At 39.2% G+C, this 18,517-nt stretch overlaps 1 protein-coding gene across 1 annotated transcript in view; it reads right to left on the bottom strand.

Annotated features, from left to right (window-relative positions):
* SLC39A6 (solute carrier family 39 member 6) overlaps positions 1 to 15,223 on the bottom strand; it is a 36,327-nt gene extending 21,104 nt beyond the window's left edge. The window contains 7 exon segments of the mRNA XM_074199900.1: positions 2,240 to 2,345; positions 3,352 to 3,570; positions 8,822 to 8,991; positions 10,948 to 11,131; positions 11,581 to 12,255; positions 15,142 to 15,180; positions 15,182 to 15,223. Coding sequence (XP_074056001.1) covers positions 2,240 to 2,345; positions 3,352 to 3,570; positions 8,822 to 8,991; positions 10,948 to 11,131; positions 11,581 to 12,255; positions 15,142 to 15,180; positions 15,182 to 15,223 — 1,435 coding nt within the window.
* Positions 15,224 to 18,517: the final 3,294 nt, after the last annotated feature.

Below are 18,517 nucleotides of genomic sequence, written 5' to 3'. Positions count from 1 at the left end.
GAGAAGACAATATGGATGGTAAACTATATTGCTGGAGATAGAAATAGTAAGATAAATAGTTTTGTGTGTGTTTATTTTTTTTTCATTTTTGGGGGGAGGGCAATGGGGTTAAGTGACTTGCCCAAGGTCAAACAACTAGGTAATTAGTAAGTGTCTGAGGACAGATTTGAACTCAGGTCCTCCAGACTCCAAGGCCAGACTCACTATGCCACCTAGCTGCCCCTTGTGTGTATGTTTATGGAGAAAGGGAGAGAGAAAATTAGGAATTCATGGTAATGCTCAAGATGATCCCATAAGACTGAAGAGAAGATGGTATCTTAAATAGAAGCAGTGAAGTTAGGAAAAGAGGGGTGCTGGGAAGGGAAGAAAAATAAGTTAAATTTTGGACATGTTGAACTGAAAATGTTTCTAGGACTTCTAGTTTGAAAGGCAGTTGATAATACAGGACAAATCCTCAGGGGAGAGCCTGGAGCTGGAGATATAGAGTCAGGAATCATATGCATATTGATGAGAGCTATACCAGTGGGAGCAAATGAAATCATCAAGAGAGTATAATAGAGAGAAGAAGGTCAAACTCACCATTGGAGATATTATATAGATAATGAGTAAGAAAAAGAAATAAATAGATATGGGGAAAACCAGAAGAGAGAAGCATCATAAAATCCAAATAGGAGAGGAGTCAACAGTGTCAAATGGGGAAGGTTTAAAAAAGGACTCAAAAAAAAAAAAAAGACCATTATATCTGGAAATTAAGTAATCATTGATAACTCTGGAGAGAATTTCATTTGAATGATGAGGTCAGAAACTAAACAACAGAGAGCTAAAAGAATGAGAGGAAAAAGAGGTAAAAGCAGTGATGACATAACTTTCTCAAGGAGTTAAGTTTCAAAAGGGAGAAAAGATAATGCATAATAGCTCGTGGGGTTGGATGGATCAAATGAGTTTTTTTAAAGGATGGAGAAAATGTGGGACTATTTATAAACAGCAGGAAAGCAGCCCCAATGACTAAGGAGTAAGAGGAGATGAAATGAAAATAGTGAATACATATAGTTTTTGAAAGATCACATAAGATCCTTTAATTACACATATTCTATGAGTAGAACAACTCCTTTTTCCAAATCCTGAATAATTACCTTATTAGTAATTACTGTTCGTTAATAAATACCAAACTCATAATAATACACGCTTTGCACTAGGAACTAAAAGTCACATGACAACTGTTTATAATTATTCAAAGACCAGGTAATGTGTGTGTGTGTGTGTGTGTGTGTGTGTGTGTGTGTGTATGTGCGCGTCCGTGTGTGTGTGTACAAACTTCATAAAAGTGAATCAGAAGGCAGGGAAATGAAGAAAACACTATAAATAAACAGCCACCAAGAACCACCAAGAATTCCCTCCAAAAGAATATACCAGTAAGGATGAAATAAGCACAAAATGCAGCATGATATTTAAAAAAAAAATAATGAATCTGGAATTTAAAGACTTGAGTTTTAATCTTAGCCATGCTCTTTATAGCTGTAAGATTTTTTTTTGGTGGGGGCTATCAGACCAGCTGCAGTAGGACTTGAAGGCTAGTGAGGCCTTCCACCTATCATCTCCTTGGAACACCACAACAGCCTGTCAGGACTTATTTATTCTGTTTATTGATTACTTAATCTCTCTGTACTTCAAGTTCATGTGGCAAACTATAATAGGAAAGAAGAATCTGGATGAAGCTCTGATTTAGTTTTAAAAGTTCTTATTGGGATTTCTTACATTAGTAATTTCAGGGCTTGGGTTTAGTTCAAATTCTGGGTTATAATGGTATCTTTTAAATGTCACTTTATTTTATTTTTTCAATTACATGCAAAGATAGTTTTCAAAATTCATCTTTTTGTAAGTTTTTGAGTTTCACATATAATGATAGTGTTAAGGGAATTCACTCAAGGCAAACCTTAGTAGTAGAGATAAAGAAATAACATTTTAAAATTTGACTGAACCTAAAATAAATGACTTAGCCAAGATCACCACACTCCTCCAGTGGAACAAATGGTTTAGTCTAAGTGTATAATAAGATTTCATAGGATCAGGGTGACTATCTTTGAATCTTTTGGCAAATTTCCTCTGAAAATGAAAACATTCTCCCTTTTTAGGCTATACAATTTAATGTTAACTGCTGTTCTTTAGAAAGTAGATATAGTATTAGCTCCTTTGATCAAGGAAAAGGGTTTCTTCCTCAGATTTGATAACCAGGACTTACGATCATCTGTGTCTAATTTCTCTTCATTTGTTGAAAGTTGAGTTTCATACTTGGAAAACTGTTTCTTAATCTCCATCTCATCATCACTTTCAGGTTTTTTTTGAGTCTAAAGAAACAAGAGAAAGTAATACTTTAATAGAATTTGCAAATGTCTATAATCAAATATTTAAGCATATATATATATATATATATATTCACACACACACACACACATATGCATGTATACTATAAAAGCCATATTAACAGATTACTACCAGACTGATTACTTTAGAGTGTAGGAGAGGACATTGCATCTTTTGGGGTGGGGAAAAAGGACATCTTATATACATATAGACATAACTCAGGAAGATGAGTCTTTTTGACTCCAGGTCTGGTACTCTATCCAAAGCACCATTTAACAACTACTACAACTAACAACTACTACAAGCTTTTCTTTACCCATTATCTTGCATATATCATTAACATAGGACCATGTTTATAAAAAGGCACTTAATGTATATGTGTTGAATTAAGTAAAAAAGAGAGCATCCATATCAAAGGGCTGGGTAATTCTCTCAACCCCTTCTATTCACTTCCAGCCTAAAAAGATTAGAGCTAGTTGCAGAAAAAACATCTGCTTGAACTACCCAGGACAGATGAGGAAAGAGGTCTTTGAGTATGGATGATATAAATCATGTAATTGAAAATGTACCATCAATACAGCATGAGAATCATCTGGGTAACTATATACCACTTTCCAGTCAAAGCCTGAGTGAGTGCCACATAAATTTCTAGTCAAAAAAGAAGATAAACTATAGGACAGCATGCAGTGCTCATCACTGTCACTAAGTAATATTTACTGGGAACTTATTGCATTACTGATTCTAGGAAAACCTGTTAATGCCATAAGCCTAGTCATCCATCTTTTTCCTTTTCAATCTCATCTAGTCTTGGAGACTTTAGGGAAGAAGATTCTAAAAATACTGAGACCTATAGATATTCCCTAAGGTCCCTTAAGTAGCAGGACTAGAGAGTACTAACTCTCCAAATCTAAGATCCCACACCACAGATATACCATGTATCAGTATGAATAGCTTTTGAAATGCATTAAGAACTAGATATTAATATTTTACCTTTTTCTTCTTATCCTTAAATTGTTTGATCAATGTGATTAAATGTTCAGCAAGAAACATGAAATACAGGCCTCCAAGAGCTGTAAGACCTTTCCAAGTAGAGTCAAAATAAGAGCTTTCTTCTATATTTTGAGAAGACAGATGACTAAAAAGAGGTCCTCTGCTTGCTTGAAGAGGTTGGTCCTCATGACTATGACTGTGATGGTGACTTGCATGAGACTATGAAAAAACGTTAGACTTAATTTACTAACTTACAAATTATTACAAATGACTTGCTAATGTCACTTAAGAAGCAACATTAAGAATTCTTTCACATTAAAAACAAAATACGATTATTAAATATAGTGGAACCTATAAGTATCAAACTAATTGCATCAAAGGTTTTGTGTGTGTGTGTGTTTTCTATTTTGGACCAAATGCTTTGATAAGCACACACATATATACATAGATAAGTGGAGAGAGTGCACACACTTATATGTATGTCCACAAAAACACACTTATCCAGATGGTAGCTCCCTAGTGACTTCAATTATTTGTTAAGTTGTGTGGTCTTGACATCATTTCTATAGAAGTGTTATCTTTTAAAGATGAAAGATGTTTAAATAAGACCCCAAATTTTTGAGGAAACTTCCTGGAAGCAAGGAAGCTCTTTTATAGTTATTAAAAAACCTATCACTTCTTTACATCACTCCATTACATTACATACAGCAGTAAAGGGAAAACTGAAATGGGCAAGTCTGTGGTCATTTAGTCACCAACATTTACTTACTAGTCTAAGTCAAATAGCATGGAGATATAGAAAGTGCTGGAGATATAGAAAGAAAATAAAACTAGGACACGCCCAAGGAGCTTAATTTTTTTCTTTTTAAAGTTTATTAATATCATGTTTGTATAGCACCAACATCTCTCAATATATTCCTCTCCCATCCCTCAGGACATTCCATCATAACAAAGAATAAAAAATTAGGGAAAAAGTCAAGCTATACCACCCAAAAAACCAACTTAGTCCAATTATTATTTTCAGGGTAGCATGTGCTCCTGTAGCCCTCATTTCTGTCAAAGGTAGTAGTACATTCTCATAACTCTTCTGTGGGGTTACTTTGGTCATTATAATTTATCAACATTTAGTTTGTTAATGCTTTTTCAATTTACATTGTGGTAGTCATTGTAGCTGGTTTCCCTGGGTTGGCTTATTTCAATTTGTATGCAGAGTTTATAAGGGTCTTTGCATGTTTTTCTGTATTCATCACCAGGAGTTATTGTTTCGGATAGTAGAGCAATGTTCCATCACATTCAGGTTTCTTTTTTAGGTTTTTGCAAGGCAAACGGGGTTAAGTGGCTTGCCCAAGGCCACACAGCTAGGTAATTATTAAGTGTCTGAGACTGGATTTGAACCCAGGTACTCCTGACTCCAGGGCCGGTGCTTTATCCACTGCGCCACCTAGCCTCCCCCATATCATTTTTTTAAAAAAGAAACTGAATCTCGAATTCATGACTTTCATAGCTCACCTGTGCTTCTTTCTATTCTTCTCGGTATACTTTAAATACTGCTTCTGTGGGGAGGCTAGGTGGCATAGTAGATAAAGCACCGGCCCTGGAGTCAGGAGTACCTGGGTTCAAATCCGGTCTCAGACACTTAATAATTACCTAGCTGTGTGGCCTTGGGCAAGCCACTTAACCCCGTTTGCCTTGCAAAAAAAAAAAACCTAAAATAAAAAAATAAAAACTGCTTGTGTCCCGCTTTTTATTTCTTTTCATTTTCTGTCATTACTATTGCTATATTATATTGCTGTTCCCTCCCCTTCCTCCTAAACCTTTCTAATCAAAACCTTTACAATAAAAATGCATAGTCAAACAAAATAAATTCACATAGAACATTACTATAATGATGCTCATAACAATGACCCCAAGTTTTCATAAAAAAGGTCAAGTTCTATTTAATAAGCTGTTTACCATGTATGATGAAAAAATAATTCATTTTAAAGGGTTATATATTTCAATTATCTAGAAAACTCAGGCACGTGTAAGAATTTGTTTCTTTGCCAGGATATTTGCCAATGCAAACATAAGCCCAAAGAACATTTTTCAAAGATTGAAATTTTTCCAGTGGAAAGTCTGGAGTTTGTTTATAATACATATGCTAATTAAACCAAATGTATCATCCACATTAGACAGTCAACATTCATCAAAAACTGGTGAATCTTGTAGGATTTACAAAAGCACATTTACCGAATTCCAAGGTTCAGGCTTGCCAATAGGAAAGGAATTTTAAGTTTTATCAGACTATGATAGGCACTGGACCCTCAATATAGAGGTAGATTTCTGTGCGTAGCTGGCAACTGTGTAATGATGATCTATGTCCCTCTTTTTGACAAAGACCATGACATCAGGGAGGTGATGCTATGACAAGCACATGAATTGGATTTGAGTTGCTCCTCAGAAGCCAGTTGGGTCCAGTAGTCAGATATGAATCAGGTTCGGAGGCAAGGTAATCATGGTTAAGTGACCTGCCCAAGTTACACAGCTAGTTAAGTTCAAGTGTCTGAGACCAGATTTGAAATTGGGACCTCCTGTCTCCAAGGCTGGTGCTCTATCTACTGTGCCATCTAGCTAGGTTTATACCACTGTGTACAGTAGTTATAAATCTCATTTTGAGATGAACATAAGCATTTAATAAGAGGTGTCAGACCAAAGTGGCCAGAATCAGATTAAAACATAACTGGTAAAATCTAAACAAAACACATAAAAATACAATACAACACAAATAATGTTAATTTATGGCTTTTTAAGTCAAGGCAATATGTATCCCTCAGTTTGACACCAATGACCTAACAGGATAGATATGCTGTTCTGTTGACAATTTAGTGATAATGGCAAGTTGTAAATACATTTTTGAACATAGTCAATGTGGGAACTTATTTTGCTTCACCATAAGTATTTAAGAGTTTTGTTCTCTTTTTCTTTCAATAGGGGAGAGGAGCAATAGGGTCAATCAAAAAGAAAAATAAGAGGACCATTGGAAAATTTTTTAAATGCACAGAAGAGAACAAAAGGAAAGAAAAAAAATAAGAGAAGCAGAATAACTTTGAAAATCACAAGATGACTTTACTCCATACTTAAAAGGAAAAGTAAGCTAAGAGTAATAGTTTGATATCCAATCCTCTTATTCTGTTATACCTTTTATATAGAAATGTTCACTTTGACATTTATGAAGTTCAGAGCAAAAAAACAAATTAAAAAAAGGTAACAATCTCTAGGACATAGATGACATACACACTAAGAATCATACTTTTTAAAAACCAAAAATACTCATGGAGTGGCTAGGTGGCGCAGTGGATAAAGCACCGGCCCTGGAGTCAGAAGTACCTGGGTTCAAATCCAGTCTCAGACACTTAATAAGTACCTAGCTGTGTAGCCTTGGGCAAGCCACTTAACCCCATTTGCCTTGCAAAAACCTAAAAAAAAAAGATACTCTCACTAACAAGCAGTAGAACCAGTATAAATTCTCCAGAGAGAGAGAGAGAGAGACTGTATGTGTATATGTATGCGTGTGCGTGTGTGTGTGTGTGTGTGTGTGTGTGTGTGAGAGAGAGAGAGAGAGAGAGAGAGGGTGCGCATGCTATTCTTGCTACCTGCAAAGGACTAGGACCATCAGAGGTACCACCAGAATGAAGTGATAACCTCCTATTATCTCAAAGATGTTAAAGACTTCACTGCCAGTCTGAGACTTGTGGTATTTTGAAAGAGTGACATGATCCTCTGAGAATGACTTACTTAATAAAAAATAAAATGGAAAAGGTGATTTTAACTTATTAAAATTTGTTAATAAATCTTTAATTGTTAAAAAATTTTAATTAAAAAATTTTTCATTGACTATAACCTTACTAAATGTATACACAAGGCTAAATCAACCTTTTATGCAAAAAGTTATAAAAAGTAAATAATCTAAAACTTGAAAAGAAAACAAAATCTTTTACCAACAAACATTAGATAGGTGGGGTGGAAAGAAAATTGTTTCAGAAGCTTTCCTGGAAATGAGGGGTGTAACAGGGACAGGAGTGCCACAAAACTTTAGGGTTTAAGTTTATCTAAATGTAATTCATCTTATGCCAATTCTGCCTAATACATTTTCTTAAAATTCACATTTCAAATAGCATTTACATAAGTATTAAACCTTCTTAAACATTTACTGCTTTCTTTCCTGACCAAATAACATTTTCCTCATATATATTACTTATTGAATACACACACACTCACATTACTTATTGAAACAGAGGAAGGGGAACAGAAAAAGCTTTGCAGTCAGCTGACCTGAGTCTTCTACTTCTCCCCCAACTTATTTTTCATATAATTCTTACACAAGTAACTTAATTTCAGTGAGCCTCAATTTTTTATTCTGTAAAATGGGATTGAAAATGCTTGCTCCAGGGGTGGCTAGGTGGTGCAGTGGATAAAGCACCAGCCCTGGAGTCAGGAGTACCTGGGTTGAAATCTGGTCTCAAACACTTAATAATTACCTAGCTGTGTGGCCTTGGGCAAGCAATTTAACCCCATTTGCCTTGCAAAAACCTAAAAAAAAAAATGCTTGCTCCATCATGCAAAGCTATTATAAGCAAGGTAGTTTGTTAATTGCAAGGTTTTGCTTATGAACCATTACATAACAACCACCATCAACAAGAAAATATCTACCCAATAAACAATATCTACCCAATGTTTGCTCTTCCTGTTAGTAAGATATAACCAATTAGACAGTTAAGAAGAAAAATTACGATGGAAAATCAACTCCAGAAGATTTTTTATTTTTTAAAAGTCACATTGTAAATACTAAAGCATCACAAAACTCTAAAAACATATCAAGAGCAGAGTTATAATAAGGTAGATTGGAGCTTGAATCTAAATGTAAATATTTGCAAGTACAAAAAGTACCCATATAAAATTATGGACTGTGCATCACCTCCTTCTCTGGGATTTCTTTTATGAGTAAACTTAGAAAGAATAATAGTGTCTCATTGGCAAGACTCTCCTGGGTCTATAAAATCCCTAAGCTTCTGAACATTAGGATCCTAGGCAGAGAGGAAGGTCTTGGAATCAACTGTTGAGGCCACCAGTTTCCCTAATAAATCGAATCCAGCTCAGACAGCCTAAGGGCTGTTTTATTGCTGACTGGAATTATGCGGCCAATATTCCTTTATCAATCTCCTTTCAATATTTTTTAAAAATTCAAAACATTAAATTTATACTTAGTAACTTTCCTTAAGGAAAAAAAAGCAAAAAAGCATAAAAACTTGTACATACAAATCAGTTTTGCCATGTTATTTCAAAAATTACATCACTCAAAAATCAAACTTCTAGTATGTTCATGACAACATACAATTTTAGTAAATAAACACTGTAAGGTAACCCTGAAGAACTAATAAATACCATCTATACTAAATAATAAAGTATGCTAAAATGGGCTAATACTACTTACATGTGGAAGAAGATGTAAAAAGGCATCACCACTTAATGTCCCAACAGCCAATGCCACAAGAAAACTTAGAAGAAACTTGAAAAACACACGATTCATCAGGGGTACCAAGATGACACCAAGCAAAGAAAGGAAACTAATGATAGAAATAGCTATGAATCCACCAATCCAAGCTGTTAAAACAAAAGACACACAAAAAGTAAATATGCAACTGATATACAAGTTACTTGTTTTCTTGGCTTGCAAGACTATGACTTGCAGCTAGGGGGCAAAGTGCATCAAAGCATAGGACCTAAAGTGAGGAAGGGCTAAACTCAAATCCAACCTGGATTATAGACCCTGGGTCAATCACAACCACCATTTCAGCTTCCTCATTTGTGAAATGAGGAAAATAATAGTGCCTACCTTTTAGGGTTTTTGTGAATATAAAATGAAAAAATTACTTGTACAGTGCTTTTCCAACTTTAAAGCATTATATAAATGTTAACTATTGTTATCAGAACTAAGGCTGTGGTAAAATGACAAATAAATTGAAAAATATTTTCAGGTTCATATTCTTAACCAGGGAGTTCTTAATACATTGTTAAGACCAGTCCTGGGCTGGAAAGAAATGATTATGCTTTCTAGGATGTATGGTCTTGCTCTTGGGATGGGAGTTCTTTGAAACTTGGTATTTCAATCCACCAAATCATTTGATTAAGCACCTGGCAAATCCCTTAATCACCATAATTTCCTCAACTGTAAAAAAAAAAAAAAGGTGGATATTTGCCCAGCTGAGCTCTGAGGGCTATTTCAGGGCAAACAATCTGTAAATGAGAAATTTTTATAATTACATTATCAGGAGCAAAGTACACACCACATAAACAGAGAATTTGAAAATAGAAGGAGCTGAGAGGTCATTTACTTTAATCTATACATGGGAAAAAAACCTCTTCTATAAATGCACCTAACAATGAATGTCCAGTTTCTGCTTTAAGAATACCAGGGTAGAAGAGGATACCATCACTTCTTAGGACAGGTAATTCAACTTTTTGGATTGTTGTTGTTCAATGTTGTCTAACTCTTCATGAACCCATTTGGAGTTATCTTGGCAAAGACACTGGAGTGGTTTGCTATTTCCTTTTCCAGCTCATTTTTCCAGATGAGGAAACAGGGTTAAGTGACTTGTCTAGGATCACTTAGTAAGTGATAGGAAGCCAAATTTGAACTCAAGAAAATGAGTCTGCTTGACATGGACCTGATACTGTCTTCACTTTGCCATCTAATTGCTTGGTGATATTATTTTTTTTTTAGTTTTTTTTTTGCAAGGCAATGGGGTTAAGTGGCTTGCCCAAGGCCACACAGCTAGGTAATTATTAAGTGTCTGAGGACGGATTTGAACTCAGGTACTCCTGACTCCAAGACCAGTGCTCTATCCACTGCACCACCTAGCCGCCCCCAAGCTTGGTGATATTGTGACAAAGGAAATGGTCTCAGAAAACCTGGGAAGGCTATTTAATTGAAGCAAAGCAAAGTGAACAGAACTAAAAGAACATTGAACAAAATAACAGCAATATTGATTACATGTGACTTGGCTACTCTGATTAATAAAATAATACAGGATGACTCTAAAAGATCCATGATGCAAAATGTTAATCACATCTAGGGAGAGCTCTGATGAACTGCAAGCAGGCTGAAACATACTTTTTTCACTTTATTTATGTTTCTCACTTTTGTACTGATAGTTTTGTTTGTGCAACATGGTTGAAGTGGAATGTTTCAGAGTGCTTGCATCCATCTAATTCTAGTTCAGTTTTCTTATTTTACAAGTCAAGAAACTGAGGGTGAAGGAGATGAGGTGACTTTGTCCAATATCATATTGATAGGAAGCATTTCAGGAAACTCTTGTAATTTTAAACCTAGTACTGTTTCCTTTGGACACCACTGTCTCCTAAACAAAATTTCTTAAAAAAAAAAAAACACAACTCTCCTAAATTTTTAAGTTTACATGATAAAAATATCAGTCTACTTAGGTTATTTTTTAAAATGTGATAAATTTTCATAGAGGACATATTCTACCTCTTCCCTCTTTCCCATTACATGCCCTGCAAAGTTAAACAAAGCTTCTGAAGAACATAATTCCATCTTACCTATTTGTAAAGAATAGGTCTTCGGAGGAATTTCAGTCTTCTTTTCACTGGTTACATGAACTATACAGGATTTGCCATCAATCTGATTGATAATAGCTGGGCAAAGGTAATTAAATTCTGTTGCATTCAGCAATACTTGTATGCCCATTCCATGAGACTGGAGAAGTTTTGAAGCATTGAAGCACTAATGAAAACAAAACATTTCAAATTATAAAATGCATTATTACAAAATGTAACTTGGAAAAAAACACATAAAACATCATAGGGAAAATCATTTAAATTCAAGAGACTCTTAAATTAATTTTGGTTTGACAATTTGGGCAAACATCCTAAAATGAAGTACAGATACTGGGAATCACTCTCAAACAGGCCAGGAGTGACAGTCCAGGGAGATGTTGTGACACTCACTTTATGGAATCAGCTTTTTTTTTTTATGAGGCATTTTAAATTCACAGGCAACTGTGTTCTGTTATAAATAAGCTATTGTGTTATAGAAAAGGTCAAGCTAAGGCAAAAACTGAGAAGGAAAAACTTTTCAGTATTTACCCTTCTCTTTTTTTCTCTTCCAATGCTAATGTTCATGGTAGCATATCACTCAGCACATTGAATTAAAAATAATAAACAAAGTCTTACCTCCTGGACATTTTGGTTGGAATGCTTAGAAAATATAGAGCTTCCTCCTCTGTCTGGCTCACCCACAACTGATTCATTTGTTTTTTCACTTGCCAGCAAGCTCATACCACTACCCTCTGTAGTATTAGGTGCCAAGGAACTGTTCAAATCTTTGGGCAGAAGCTGTTTGGTAGTTTTTAGAAAATTATTTCCTTCTATGGCAGTGTAAATAGCTGTGGTCATTTCACCAACACTGTCCTTGACTAAAATGCTTGGCTGGTTCTCAGTATTTTCTGATTTGTGTAGTCCTTTAACCTGGCTATTCCTAGTATCCTTACTTGTACCACCAGATTCGTGATCTGGACACAGAGTTTTCTTAATATTTTTATTTGTGGTGGTATGGTGATGACGGTGATGATCATGGTCATGATTTATGTGGATTTTCTTAGTTTTATCAATGCCTATATTCTGAAGCAATTTTTTAAATCCTTCAACTGTCAAAGAATTATTTTCACCATATCGATGGAACAGTTCCTGTAAGTGCTGCCGCTGAGTAACAATTGCCAAATCAACATTAATACTAGTTGCCCAATTGGGAACACTTTTTTCTGATTCCATTCCATGATGATTACTTAATACTGATATGACTAATGTGAAGAGCAGAGATACAAAAAAAGTCTTCTCCATTGTAGTTTCCTATAAAAAAGAAGGAAAAAAATGCTGTTACTCCTTGTCGTTGGCACATAAATAGGAATAGTTCAAAAATCATATGCTTGAAAATGTGGACAAACAATATATATTTATTAAGCACATGCTTAATAAAGGCAAATTACATTATCCCTGAAAAATCTTATATTCTATTTGAGAATAAAATATAAACACAAGTAAGTAATAATACTTCAATGGAAATGTGATGTTCTTGAAGTTAAGAACTTCTTTCCATAGTGCAGACTGAGATGATCCTTTCTCACCCTAGGTTAAATCCCCCCCCAACCCTAGACCATCTAGTAAACTTTGGACCATTGTAATGATCTTTAAATATTATATGGGGACTAGTACAACACATGATACAAACAATTAATAAACATGTATTAAACTTCTGTGTGTCCAATTCTATTTGATGGTATGAGGAATACAGAAGTCATAAAGAACTAGTTTACAATCTACCTGAGGAAATTACCATGTATAGTACTGATCAATTAAGTGCTAACCAGATTTAATTGTATTAACTTATAGTACCAACAGAACTTATGTTTCATAACCTGGGGTCCATGGATTGATTTCAAGGGGTTTATGAACTTGGAAGGGAAAAAAAGATGCCTTTATTTTTATTAACTTAATTCAAATTTTAAATCCTAATTCAAATTGAGCACTTTCCTTAAGTATGAATGAAGACAATGAACATTATACTGAGAGGGGGTCCAAAGGCTTCATAAATTAAATAGGTTGATCTCTTTTAGACACACAGACACCCCACCCCCCAAACACACACATACACACAAGAGGAAGTAGAACATAAGTGAAGCACTTTGCCTTGTAGGGCAAAGAATATTAAAAAAATAAGGTTGGACAGGTAGAGGACTGATCTTGGAGAGCATTAAAAGGTCAGAGAGAGAGATGATAAAAGCAAATGTTTTAGGATTATTAGTGTTGATGCAGCTTGAAAAATGGGTTAAAATGATTTTTACAGGTAGAAGAATATTTTAGTAGATAAGTCTAGCTTGAGAAAAGTCCTCCTTTCTAAAATGCAGAAAGCAGACTCTGCAAAGATAATGACCAAAAAAAAAAATGCAAACACCTCTCCAAGCTCTGAGAAGATATTCCTAACTCTGAATCCCTGCCTTTCCATTGGCTGTTCTTCATTTCTAACTCCTTATTTTCTTGAAGACTCAGATCACATCCCATCATCTATGGAAGGCAGTTCACTGGCTCTCCTTTTTACCGTCTCTGAAGTCTCTTCCCTCCTATTTACAACGTACATGCTTTTTATATACATCATTGCTTTCATGTTGGCCTTCCAATTAGAATGAGTTTCTTGAGGATAGGGATCTTTGTCTCTCTGGCTCTAGGCAGGATATGGCACATAGTAAGTGCTTAGTAATTGTGTGTAGATTGACAGAATTAGAGGAAAGTGAAGTAGTAAAAAAAAAGCCATATAGAAAAGAGGGGAAATAAGATAAAAGAGCAGAAAAGCAAAGGGAAAAAAAAGGAAAAGAAAGAAGGGGCAAAAAAGGTGCAAGAGAATTAAAGGAAACTGGATAGCAGTCCCTATGCTGAGCTGAAAGAACAACCAATAATAGATAAGAAAAACTATACGGTTTTAGCTTTTAGGACCTTTCATTAAGCAAATACAAGGCAGGATGATGCTTCCCTTCCCTTCTAGATATAGGAAGGTCGCAACAGCCTAATTTTAGGCCCACTCCCCTCCTGTTCTGTAGTTCACATCAAGGAACCTCAAGTCCATCTACTAGACAACTTTTTCCATTCTATTAAAATACTATCCCCGCAAAATGTTTTTCTACATGAAAAAGAGCACTACCACCTCTTCCCACTTCTGCCTCCAAAACCCCGTTCTTTTTCTATTCACGTTATAGAGAAGTATCTTCTGTCCTTTCCCACCTTCCAAAAGCTCTGGGCTACCTCCAGTCAATCCCCTTGTAGTCCCGCCCCTTCCCAATTAGTTATGGAGGGCAACGCCTGTTCCAAGTTTAACTCCACAAAACTCAAATACTCCCCTAGCGTCTGGGGTTCAAGTCCCGCCTTTGACTCTCACCAATTCTGAGGGGGAGTCGTGAACTTCGCGTCCGCATTGTGAGCCGTGGGTCAGTTTCCTACCCGCAATAGGGGAAGCGCCTCCCCGGGGGGGGTGGGGGTCCCCCCTTGCAAGTCTGGACTGTGCCTCCCTCCCCGTCTCCCCACAATAAGGTCCGAGCCTGGGATGGAGGCGCCGGGACGGAAGCCGCGGCCCGGCTGGGCCCGGGGCGGGGCAGGGTGGCAGGCATCCCCGAGCTCCTTAAGGGCCGCGGCGCGGCGCGGGCTGGCACTGCCCGCGGGGGCACGGACGCGCGCGGGGGGCACCGCACTGCCCGCGGCGCCGCGGGGGCACGGACGCGCGCGGGTGGGTGAGCGAGCCGCGTCTGCCGGTGTAACACCACGCCGGCTCGCACAACACCGCCCGCGTGTGCGCGCGGGGCCGTGGGGGCGGCTTCTCAAGCAGCTCACCTGCTTGGCGACCGGAGGCTCCCGCGTGGCTCCCGCACAAAAGGACCGCAGAGGGGGCCCACCCGCGGGGCAGTGCCCCCGCACCCCTCCCCGCCGCGCGGGGGGCCGTGGGCGGGGCCGCCGCCGGGGAACAAAGCGGCGGCGGCGGCGCGCGGGGCCCCACGCGCCCCACGCGCCCCGGCTCGGCCCCTCCCTCCCGCGCTCCCTCCCGCGGCTTGCCCGGCTCCCGCCGCCCGGTCGGGGGCTTCGGCGTCCACGCCGCCCGGTCCGGTCGGGCGGAGGGCCGCCTCCGGCCTCCAGGGGGTGGGGCGCCCGGGCCCCCCAGCCGCACGCCGCGCCCCACGAGGGCCGCTCCCTCACCTGCGGCGTCCGGCCGGCCCCGCGGCGGGCCCCCCCGCTGCCCGGCCCCCCGCTGCCCGGCCCGGGCTCGGCTCCGGGGCATGCGCGCTGCGGCGGCGCGCTCCCGTCCACGTCCGCGTCCGCGCCTTAGTAGCCGCCGAGGGGACGCGCCGCCGGAGCGCGGCTCGGGGGCGGGGCTGCGGAAAGCGCCTCTCTGATTGGCTGGGATAGGTCGGCTTCCCTCCCCCACACCGCCGCCGCGGGGGGGGGGGTGCGCGTGCGTGTGTGTGGGTCCGCGGTCCTCATCGCCGTGGCCCTCTTCCAGCAGGGGTGGGCGTGGAAGCCGGCCCGAGGGGCCCCAGGAAGCGCGTGGGCGCCAGGCGCTGAGGTCACCCCCCCACACACACACGGGGTGGGGATGGTTTGCGGGGGGCGTGCTAAGGCCCCTCTGGCCCGGGGGCGATCAGGGTTAAGGGACTTGCCCGGGGTCACACCACTAGTCCCATCTGAACTGGGGGCTCCTGATTCCAGGGCCCTAGTTCTACCCACTGTGCCATCTGGTTGCCCTGTGGCTCACAGTGGGAACTTCAGGAGCGCTTCTGTCCTTCCACGCAATCCCACCCGCGACCACCCGCGTGATGCAGAGGGAGCGGTAGGAGGTGATGGCCATCCCGGCCTTGTGCTGACAAGGCCCGCCCAGTATGCCCAGCGCCCCGAGCTGCGATGCCAGGATGTGGCACTACGGAGCAAACTGGCCTTGATCCTTTCCGAGGTGATTCCCTAAAGCAGACTGCGAAGACGGCTTGGGAACTACACGTTCTGGCCCCTGCTTAGCCCCTCGCTGGGCTTCCCCCACACTTCTCTCAGCTCTGCTTCACTTTCTAAATCTCCCTATCTTCCTCCAAGTTGCTAGCTCCCTTTTGGAACAATTCCATCACCTCACTCCCTAAACCCAGTGCTGAATCACTAGTTCAGGATCTTATTGCCACTGAAAACTCGGTGTTGCAGTAATTATACTATTTCAGCTTTCAATCCACAGAATTTGAGATCTGGAAGGATCTTTAGCAGTCATCCAGTCTACCTTATACCCAAAAGGAATTCCTGACAGGGGCTCATCTGAACTCTTTCAAGACCTCTAGTGAGATAGAGTCCCCACCACTTCTCGGCAGATCATGTTATGTTTGGACAGCTCAAATGTTTAGGAAATTTTTCCTAAAAGCAAGCTAAAATTTATCTCCACAATTTGTACCTTTCCTAGTTCTTGGACCATACAGAAGGAATTTAATTCCTTTTCCCTGTGATGACCTATCTTGTCTAGTAGCATTGTCCACACAGCCAGCCCCACCCACCACCTTTCAGCCTTCAGGCTAACCTTTCCATTTTCCTTCAACCAATATGATTCATATGATATGGACTCATGCTCTACACTAAAGGTGTCAAACACTAGACCTAATGGCCACATTCAGCTGCCAAGAACTCCCAACTGCTCCAGAACCAGATTAAAATGTAAATGGGAAAGAAACATTTAACAATATATAAATAAGCTATAGAATAGATAATTTTAATAAATGGTTTTCTAAACCAATATGCTGCCTACAGGAGTCCTTAAAGACAGCTTGGTAACCTTCATTTCTATTTGAGTTTGACCTTAGTGCTCTATACTAGTCTCATATATTAATCTTCTTTATTTACTGTTACCTTTTTTTAGATAGCTGTCTTTTATTGCATACATTTTGAAGTGATTTCTCAATTTTTTGTTTCACAGAAAACATTAAATATACTCAATTTAACATATATATTGTAGTAAACATGCCTTACTCCTGAAATAAATCATTCCAACAATTTAACCGGGAGGCTATTTCATCTGATGTCCTCCAAGAACATGCAGATGGATATGATAAACAGATTGCCCCCCATCTGCACCTTCATTGATAACCATTTGATAACCTTTCTTCAGCCCCAGGTCAGCTGCACATTTCTTGCCAACAATCATTAAGTGTCCAAGAAGATTTTCATCCTCTTCTTCTGCTACAGATATCTGGGTAATGGGTTTCTTAGGTATCACCAGGAAATGTGTTGGAGCTTGTGGGCAAACATCATGAAAAGCAAGACAAGAACCTAGCCACCCCCAACAAGAGGCAGCACTTGGAAATGCCCCCAACTAGCTTTCCTCGGCAGGTACCACCTCCAGGTCTCAGCCACGCCTCCCCAGCCCCCACCCCAAGGCCAGGAGTCTACTGTTACTTTTTAAAACATTTTAAAATTTGTATTTAAGGCAATGGAGTTAAGTAACTCGCCCAAGGTCACAGCTAGGTAATTAATAAGTGTCTGAGATTGGATTTGAACTCAGGTGCTCTATCCACTGCGCCACCTAGCTGCCCCAATCTACTATTACTTTTGTATTATTCCCTTGCTGGGATATTTTTGATAGTTTCTCATTGTCTACAAGATGAAAGTAGCACTCAATACTTTTATCAACAAGTCTTGATTTGATGTGATTGATAAGAGGACTGAACCTGGAATCAGGAAAACCTAAGTTCAAGTCTAGCTTCAAATATCTACTAGCAGTGTGGCTCTGGACAAATCATTTAAACTTTGACTCGATTGCCTCAACAGTTAAGTGCAGAATCATAATTGCACTTACTTTCCTGGGCTATAGTGAGGCTCCAATGAGAAAATTGTAAAGTGCTTGGCATACTGTAGATGTTATAGAATTGTTATTTTAATATATATATTTAAAAAGTGGTTTATTGATGCTCCTTCAAAAAAGACCCTTATTCCTACTGATCCCAGAACTCTCTAAGAAAACCTTCTGTGGCCACAAAGAAGTATAGTTAAGCAAAATAAATCAACATCTAGACTATGCCTAAAATGTGTGTCTAATTTTATACCTATAGTTTCCCACTTCTCTCCTTAAGTGGAAGGCATGCTTTACTCTTAGTTAGAATTAATCATTGCACCAATAAGAGTTCTGATGTTTTTCAGTTATTGTCATTATTCAGTTATTTTCATTATTGTCATAGCATAAATTTTATTCTGACCCTGCTCACTTTACTTTGCATCAATTCATCTGAGTCTTCCCAAGTTTTTCTGAATTCTTTATATATGTTTGATTTATCTTTCCTGTCTCGTCTCTTCTTACTCTCCTATATGAACCTTCATGTGAATGGCATTGTTTATAGTGAGCTAGTAAGGTTAATGCAAAGCAATATGGCATAGTGTAAATAGCTTTGGACTAAGAGTAGGATGACTATTCTCATCTCAGATCTGCCACTGTATTTTTACTCTATGACCTTGAGCAAGTAGCTCTGTCTGTCTAGTCCTCAGTTTTCCCAACTTTCTTCCATCTGTAAAATAGGATTTACATTTGGAAGGAAACTCAAATATAATCTAGTTC

This window comes from Macrotis lagotis, chromosome X, assembly GCF_037893015.1.
Source record: "Macrotis lagotis isolate mMagLag1 chromosome X, bilby.v1.9.chrom.fasta, whole genome shotgun sequence".
Lineage (NCBI taxonomy): Eukaryota > Metazoa > Chordata > Mammalia > Peramelemorphia > Peramelidae > Macrotis > Macrotis lagotis.
The sequence above is the reverse complement of the archived record's forward strand: the minus strand, read 5'-3'. Positions and strand labels throughout refer to the sequence as shown.